We start from the raw sequence: 9388 nt of genomic DNA, 5'->3' as shown, positions 1-9388 counted from the left end.
AAATGAAAAGTTAAGATTTAAATGCATGTTATTTAGCATCGTAAATGCAACAACACATTTTCATTTCGATTACTGCTTCTTTTCACTATTTTTAAGCTTTTCAGCATTCCGGATGAGACCTTTTCCTTTTCCGGATTGCATAATACACCAAATATTTTATTTTCTTTGTAGCATGCATCGCATACAGCAAGCACTGCTTGGGAAGTATACATTTTCGGATGAACAAAAAAGAAAAACAATTTCATACGTTAAATCGATTGAATTTTTCCGACCGGTTTAATAACGAAAGCATTTTGGAATTTCATAGTTGAATTATTTCCACTTCTTACTTCTTACTTGAATCATCCAGAATCTTTCGGTTCATAATAAAAGAAAGGAATTCATGGATATGCGAAAGAATGCAGGAGTTATTTAACCTGAAAGTTCAGTTAAGCTTTACCTTTCGAAATTTAGTTTTTGAGCTAAAAAAAAAAGATTTTGTAAATTTCGGTTTTTTCCTAATAATTTCCTGTGAATGTCCGGAAAATGCTCTATTTTATTTTAGGTTTTTTGAAGATCATACGAGACATACACATACATTATTTGATTTCGTTCTCCGGAAACATTTCCGGCCCTACTTGAAAATCGGCTTACTCTTTATTTTTCTCATTCTCTTAGAATATTAAGAAAAAAAAAGTGAAATTTATTACGTGTGAAGGGAACAAAAACGGAATAATTTATAAAGTTTTTAAAACATTTCAAAGTGTCTTTTAATTTTTCTAATTTGATATAAACTTCATAACTGCTGTTTAATCCTTTTCAATTTTAATTTTGACAGGATCAAAGAACAGTTTCAAATTTTAAAGTATGGAAATAAACTGCCTAAAAGTGCGAAAAAAAATTATAATAAAAGACCATTTCTTTTCATTTTTTTTTTTTAAAAACTTTGATGAATTGACTTTGTTTCATGAATCAAAGAACAGTTTAAAAAATTTAAAATATGGAAATAAATTGTTTTAAAATGGAGAGAAAAAAATCGCAAAAAAAAGAGTATTCTTTCTTTTTTTCAAACTTTAATAAATTAATTCAAGACAAACTTTTGAAACAAATCTTATTGAATTTTAATGGGATTTTTTTAACTTTTCTTTGAATTTCCAATAATATGATATCATTATGATAAACAATTGTTCATTACACACTATCATTCGATGATATTGTATAGTGATAAATCATGATTATAGCTTCCTCAAAAATCATTCCCATCGTGAATGAAGTAGAATTGCGCTCAAAATAAGCAATTCGAAGAAGCAAATTAAACCATGTGCACACATACATATGTATATATACATATGTATATCATATCATATAAATTGGATAAGATAAATAAATTCAACCAAAATTGCAAATATTCTTTTAAATTTCAAATACTTTGAGATTTCAAATTTTTAAAATTTAAAATTAAACCATTTCTGAAGCTATTTCCTAAATTATTTTATTACCATTACTAATGTGATAATTGATAATAGTTAATAGTAAATTGGATCTTATCAGTAAATTAGTTTATAATATCTAAAATACCGTCCAATTATTAGAATTATTTAATGATAACACTGATCGATAACTATTTCTCTCTTTCCTCTTTCATCATCTTTATTTTTGTTCCTGAAAATAATCTTTCCAAAAAAGATTTGTTCACTACTAATTACAGAAGTAAAATATTAGCTCTTTTTCAGTTCATCCTTCTATAAATTGTGCATTTATGTGTACCTAAAACAATACGATAAAAAAATATTTCACATCTATGTATAAATATAAATTTTGCAATTCAAAAAAAAAAAAAATATATGAAAAGGAAGATCTTGCCTAGTTACTATTGTTAATTAGCTAATTAATTATGCTATTAATTAATCAAGGTGAACAATGTGGAATAAAAAAAAGCACTTCACATCTATGTATTTATATACATTTCTCATACAAGAAAATGTATGAAACAAGAAGATATTGTTCAATTAGTATTATTATTATTAATTTTATCAGTTAATTAATTAAATAAAAAAAAGCAAAGCAAACAAGTGAGAAAGACAATCCTTTATGACTGTTAAAAAATGCAATTATTAATGGGAAAAAGGAAAAGAAAAGAGAAAGAAATGAATAATTGAATTATTAATTTTTCGCTTCCTAAAATATTCCGAAATAATTCACCAATTTTTTTTTAATTAATTAAAAACAATTTGGTATTAAAATTTCTCATAATAATCATTGGCTTATTGTATTAACGATTATTGGAATAACTATGTTATTATTACTTTTTTTTTTTACTTTGGTCTAATACAGGAATAGTTATGTTAACCTTTGCATTTCGCTGTTGTCCAAAAGATGACCGTAAAATTTCTGATGACCAATCGTCCTTTTGTCTCTCACTCTCTCTCTCTGTGGCCTATTATCTTCACTTATGGCTTAGTTTGCTATTAACTGAAATGCAGTAATGATTAAGCTTTTCTTTTTTTTTTTTTTGTCACCATTAATAGGTGACATTAGTGAAATATTTTCACATCTGTACAAAATATGACATTGTAATGATAAAAAAATGAAGAAAAAAAAAGTAAATTGATACAAAAGTATGATAATTGATGAATTTCTTCTTTTAAAAGATCAAATTCATATTGAAATATTACATTGCTTATAACATTTTTTGATCACAAAACAATTTCACAAAATTATGCATCGTCAAGATTTGTGTAAAAATTTTAAAATTCGAAATCAAAAATTCAAATAATTTCATTTCCATTACCATATTCTCTTTTAACATTGATATAATTTCAATGCGACAAATTTAAACAAAATTGAACATTTTTGAAATTTTGTTTTCATTTATATTAAATAATGAGCAAAAAAGAAAAAAAGAAAAAATGTAAGCAAATTGAAGTTAATTAACATATTGAAGTTAATTCTGAATTTAATTAACAACGAATTTTTCAATTTCATCAAAAAAAAAATCGACGATTATCGAATTGAAATTTAACTTTTGTTCAAATTTATTAAGTTTAAGAATCAATAATAAGGAATATTTGGTTGGAATTCTTCAAATTTCGTGAATTACTCGAAATTCCCAATCCGCAATGGATTTTTTTTGTTCATCGAACCAATACGGTATAAAAAACCTTCGTGGATTATATTACATCCGGCCAACTGTGAAATACCGGACCAGTCCATTAGTATGTCCAAATGGTAGATATCGATGGCCGTATTACAATATTTTCAAAGTTTCGGGAGATAGATGTTACGGGATGTTGTTACGTGTGGTGTAATTACAGTGTTGTTGTTTTTTTCCCCTTATAAACAAAAAATCAAAAGGTATCTTTCCTTTACATCTTATATTTTTATTGATATTAAAGCATATTATTTAATGTTAAATGTAAAGATATTAACTATCCATATTGTTTATTTTTCTTCTCTCTTATAACAAAGAAAAAAAAGAAAGGAAAAAAGAAAAGATAAATAAGAAAAGAGATTTCCTTTTCATATTTACTCTTTATGAAGTATTTTTATTGATGATAATTTTTTTACGTGATATATTTGACGTTTGACGCAAAAAGAAAAAAAATATTTAACATTTATGTTGTTATTTTTTCTTTTTACGCATAAATTTTACGTTATTAATTCTTCGATTTAATTCACTGGATAGCATTATCAATATAGCTTGAATAATTAAACATTAGATTTCAGCAAACATTAACCAATGAATTATTTAAGAGAAAGAAAAGAAAAGAACGTGAGGAGTTAAAGGATAAAGGATTTGTTGATTATTAATGTTTAATTGCAGGTAGTTGTTTAAAAAAAAAAAAAATTACGAACGAAGATTATGCAGCAGGTTGAACGATCTGATGCACAAGCCGTGATGGCTTTAAGGCATCGAAAAATCAACAGTCATGAATTAGAAACTAGCAGTGATAATTGCGTTACAGCTGAATGTAAGTTTATATAACTTTTCTCACTCTTTTTTTTTGCCCCACTTCAAAACATCAAAAACATCAAATTATATATATAAGATTTTAATCTTATCTCGCTATTTGATTATGAATTTGAAATGATAATATCATGTAAATGAGGTGCAATGATATTCTCCACTGAAGGTTTCTATGAATGATTGCACTCAAAGAATTATCGGTCCACTTCATGCAAACTTTTCATCAATAGTTGCTATCAATAATTTACGATTTATTTTTGTTGTGATTCCAATGAAGAAATTAGTTTTTTCGGTTATTTTTATAAGGATTATACTTTTTTCAAACAGTGATGATTTGTTCTTTGCAGACCAAATTATCGAAGCTCCAGACTGGGATGATGGCAGTGCTTATGACATAAAGAGAGATTTGGGAAAAACGATGGTTCAAAGGTTATTTCACTGGGGTCCAATGGCAGTAATTTGCCTAACATTAACTGTATGTCGCAATTATTGTTTCTGTAACAACTTATGAAAATATGAACTATTGACGTGGGAATTTTTTCTTTTCGTTGTCTGATCAAGAATTTCAGTCTTTCAAGTTTTCTATTTTTTCAGATTTTTAGTTTTTTCGAGTTCTCAGTTACTTTTCCAATTTTTTCGTTGCTTATGCATGTTATATATTTAAATCCCATAATCTGAGATCTTAAATTGTTTTTAGATTGGAACCGCTACTACGTATGTGCATTTGCAATGGTGGCCTTTAACTACAGTAACTTCATTCTTGCATCTTTCCCTTTTCTTATCATTCAATTACCTGACTCTAATTAATCTTAGTCGATCATCATTTTTCGGTCCGGGATATGCTCCATACAACTGGAAACCACCGAGAAAGGTATTGGTGATTTCAGTACAGTTTACCGTAGTCTTCACAATCATAGACATCCTATTTAATGAACAGATGGAACAGGGTTTCATTTGCTGTACCAACTTTCTTGTACCAACAAATGTACCAACTTTCTTTGAGATGTGATTTCAATTCTCATCCTTTCGTGTCCATAAAACTATGCTGTTGGTAGCATTATTTTTGAGCGATGCATGGTTTTTTTCTTTTTTTGGCAGTGGTAAAATAAAAATTTTAAGAATTCAGTTTGACAGTTTTAGGAGGATGAAGATCGGTTACAGTATTGTCGAATATGTAATGGTTTCAAGATGCCTCGTTCGCATCATTGCTCAAATTGTGGTCGCTGTGTTTGTAAAATGGATCATCACTGCCGTAAGTTTGGTTATATTTGAAAGAAATTGGACGCAGTTAGCTGGAATGGTTTAGAGATAAAGTAGCTTTGGAGGTGAGGTGCACGGCATTCAGGAACTGTATCAGCTTTAGAAAAAACTGTTTGAACTATTTTGTACTTTGGTAGGAAGACTGAAAAGATCTTCAATATCTAAGCAGTACCTTGACTTGGTTGATTAAGTTCAGCTGTTCTATTTATCTTGGTATCTGTTTTTCATTTTTAGGATATTTCTTTTTATTCCATAGATTATACTTTTAGCTTGGATAAATAACTGTGTTGGACATCGAAATCATGCACTCTTTGTGCGCTTTCTTGCCTCAGCAACACTTGGTTGCATTCATGCTGCAATAATTTTATCTTCTGCTTTATATCGCTTTTTATTCCGGGTAATCTTCTATATTTTTTTCCCCCCATACTCTTGCAGAACTTACAATGAGCAAGTATTCATATCGGTTTATTTACATAATTTGTCATCCTTCTGCTCTTTACATTCTTCATTTTGGCTAACTTCTCTTCTTTTTACGTTATCCACAATGCAGTTATGCTGCTTTCTTATTCCCACAAGTATAATTCACTAAAGAATTATTTTTGGCAACCAGAAACCAATCATTTCTCATTAACAGCACTGATTCTTTACTATATTTTTTACATTGTAAGAAGTTATGTTCAAGTAACACTGACTATCACCTCTTACTTCTGTTTGGCTACCAATCATGATGTAATTGCTTCCTGAACTATTCACATTCCGGAGTCGGGAATTTAATTTGAAGATCATCCATTTTCTATATTTTTCTTCCTTCATAATTAAGACCGTTAAAGATGTATGAAATGAAATTTGCTTCTTTTTTTCTCTCATTTTTGTGTGCGATTCCGGATGTTTCTAGTTTTAAGATGTATTTTAAATGCTCGTCAATACATGATCCCATGTGTAGAAAAAGAGTCATAGTTACGAAATTGCTATTTTCATCAGTGGACTGAGATTTTGGAAATTAATTTTGTCGTTATTTGCTAAAACTAGAAAGCTTATATTCACAATTTCAGGTGTGGTATTTCAATTATGGTGATAGCAATGAACTGATTGTTTTATCATTATATTCATTTATTTTTGTTATATTTGCATTTGGCCTTACATTGGGTGTCATAATTTCAGTTGGTTTTTTATTAGGTGTACAGATTCGAGGGATAATGCGGAATCGTACTGGTATTGAAGATTATATTGGTAATACCTACTGAAACGATTTCAAAAATTTTTTTTGCATTTTTTATAATTTATGCTCTGCAAAATGTGCTGACTGATTTCAGCTCTAAACGAATATTGTTTAAATACACAAATTTTAGGTGCAATTTACAATTACATAACTTCCATGCGAAATATGCACGATAAAATTATACTATTTAAAAATTGTATTTTATCTTTGCAGAAGCTAACTCAGTACTTACAATTATTATTTAATGTCACATTTTAAATGCTATCATCAAATACTTATAGACATTCATACTCATTTCAGTTGATAAAGCAAACGCACGTGAACGAAATACTGCATTTATCTATCCTTACGATTTGGGTTGGCGTCGTAATATATCTGATGTGTTATTAACATTGGATGGTATACCAAAAGGAAATGGAATTTGGTGGCCTGTCATGCATCCAACTACACAGTTTACACTTTCGGTTCATTATTTAAAAGCAAAAAATCTTTTTAATTAATCACAGATATAGAATCAAGAATAATTTTTAGAAAACTGTTTGAAAATAGTCTATGTTTTATAAAAATTAATTATTGTATATAGTCCTTTTCGTAAATATAAATATTTTTTTAAAAAAATATAGTTTATCAATTAGTTTTTTGATATAAGTTCAAGTTACTTTTGCACATCTAACTACCGCAGCCATAATTCCGGAATTATGGAAGAATTCCCACCCGGTGGGGCTTTTCCGGGGCATCATGAAATATTTTTGCTTATTTGTTGCCTTTCTAAATCTATGTGAGAAGTCCCCTATTTCCTTAATTTTTCTAATGCTCGAAATATTTTTATTAAATTAAGGCAATCAGTTTTTCAAACCAAGAAATATAACGTTAAGCAAATATTTGGGAGGAAAAAGACATGTATAGTATTAAATATCTGAGACTGATTAGGGAAGATTTATTTCCCTGTAACTATTGCTGTTGCAGAGGAAAAAAATTGAGTTTAATTGTAGTCTATTAAAATTTGAAAGGAAAGCTTCAAATGATATCACTTATTCCCAAGAAGTTGAAAAGAAGGATAGAATTTCCAAACATTGTCACATTTAATTTTTCAATCTAGTTTTTGCTAATATTTTCCGACATTATTTAGAGAGGATTTATTTTCCTTTAAATATTGCTGTCGCACAAAAAGTGTTATTCTCCGTCCTTGAATATATGAGAGAAATTTTCAAGTCTCTATTTATCGTTGAGGTTTTGAACAGTTAAGGTTGACGACTTACTCACTCGAGCATTATTTAATGTCTGCCTGTATTGCTGTGATTAAGGCATTCACTCAATGTCCTTCATGGTCCTCTTGAAGTGTGGCTCTCACTTTTGTCACAATAAAGCTTTTAATTCAAGTCATTTAGAGGATTATTATTATTATTATTATTATTATTATTATTATTATTATTATTATTATTAATTATTATTTTTGTCATTACTGTCATTATCAATTATTATCAATTATTATTATTTATTAATTATTACTATTCCTGGTTTGGTCGGTTAATTTTAATGGTGGCAGTTATAATAGTGGTGTGGTGTTGGTGTATCCTTCAGTTATCTAATATTCACACTTATGCATACACGAAAACACTCATTAATTTGTCTATAGGAAATAATTGACATTTTTTGCTATAGCTCGTTTTGATTCATCGGTTACTTTATTTGGAATAATTATTGAAAAATGAAAAAAAAAGGAAAAATGGTTTTCTGTCGTTATTTATCTAAGGAATACTACAAATTAACTGCTTTTATTGATGAAGATTTTTGCAAATTCATTTGAGAATAAATCCATAATCATTTTGAAAATAAAGAGAAATAAATCCATAATCATTTTGAACACTTTATCAAGTGATTGATCAATGTTCAATTTATTATCGTCAATTCTGATGGTATCTTTGATATTTGTGGTTTTTCTTTTTTTTGTTATTGGATTCGGACAACAAAATTTAGTGTTTTTATCGAATGTAAATAAATATTTCAGGAAGAGCAATTGTTGCAAAAGAAATACAAACGAGATAATGCTCATGAAGTTGAAATTATACGGAATTTCTCGGGTGGTTATTGTACATCGCTTAAATTAGGCATTTCTATTTGGTTTTGTCAACCATGGTCAGACGAAACACGACAAATGGTGAAGGTGAGTTCAACTTTTCTTCACCGTTTACTTAAATATTTACTAATCTATGTATTCCTCGACTTTCAATTTAATTTGCAGCACATAGAAATTTTGAATTCAGGAATTTAATTTTGTTTGTAAGCTTTTAAAATGATATTCTTTCACAGTCATGACTTTTTTATCCTATGACGAAGATTTTTCAGATTGGTGAGCACTGGATGGTAACTCGAGTTAGTAAACATTGGTTTTATGGTGCTTTAATATATAAGCAGGAAACAGTGAAACCGGGAAAAGAAAAAAATATTCTGATTAGAGGATGGTTTCCGCGAATATGCGCTCGAAGATTATGACGCGAAAACGGAAATGATTTTCTTGTTTAGATTTCAAACTTTCATTTAAATTTATTCATTATTAGTTCGTCGACCAAATATCTCAACCTTATTGGAAACGAGAAACTAAAGGACTACAAATGTGCAATATTTCAATTGTTTATCTTAAATTAATGAAATGATCATCCATTACATATGATCATCCATTACATACCCCCTCATTGAGAAACTTTTTCAAAAGCTAGCTAGGTTTTTTTTATTTCCATCCGTTTCTTGCTCCAGAGCAATCAAATAGGCTAAATGGTTCTAGAATCTGTTTTCTTTTAAACTCGGAAATATTTTATCTTTATTTATGATTCTGTGGATGATAAATGAGAAATCACAGATGAATCAAAATCTCTTCAATACAGATATCCACTTTCTTAGAAGGAAAAAACATATCTGAAATATGATCTTAATGAATTGTATTTTCAATGCTGTTGAAAATTAGC

General features: G+C 28.5%; 1 protein-coding gene across 1 annotated transcript; it reads left to right on the top strand.

Moving 5' to 3' along the window:
- Window positions 1-3229: 3229 nt before the first annotated feature.
- Window positions 3230-9029, top strand: LOAG_08104 (hypothetical protein). The gene is made up of 10 exons (XM_020447616.1): window positions 3230-3333; window positions 3803-3950; window positions 4294-4421; window positions 4644-4817; window positions 5087-5198; window positions 5476-5603; window positions 6259-6436; window positions 6726-6889; window positions 8434-8589; window positions 8772-9029. Exons 2-10 carry the CDS (start codon window positions 3842-3844, stop codon window positions 8916-8918), a joined length of 1296 nt encoding a protein of 431 aa, XP_020302170.1. The 5' UTR covers window positions 3230-3333; window positions 3803-3841; the 3' UTR covers window positions 8919-9029.
- The last annotated feature ends 359 nt before the right edge of the window (window positions 9030-9388 follow it).

This window comes from Loa loa (genome assembly GCF_000183805.2).
Source record: "Loa loa unplaced genomic scaffold supercont3.538, whole genome shotgun sequence".
NCBI classification, from domain to species: Eukaryota; Metazoa; Nematoda; class Chromadorea; order Rhabditida; family Onchocercidae; genus Loa; species Loa loa.
Note: the sequence above shows the minus strand (reverse complement) of the source record. Positions and strands in the feature narration are given on the sequence as shown.

Excerpts from the sequence above, each read along its gene's own strand:
- LOAG_08104 (XM_020447616.1), top strand. The coding sequence starts at position 3,842 with ATGCAGCAGGTTGAACGATCTGATGCACAAGCCGTGATGGCTTTAAGG. Across the intron at positions 4,818-5,086 it reads ACTGGAAACCACCGAGAAAG|GAGGATGAAGATCGGTTACA; the intron begins GTATTGGTGATT and ends TGACAGTTTTAG. Across the intron at positions 5,199-5,475 it reads TAAAATGGATCATCACTGCC|CTTGGATAAATAACTGTGTT; the intron begins GTAAGTTTGGTT and ends TTATACTTTTAG.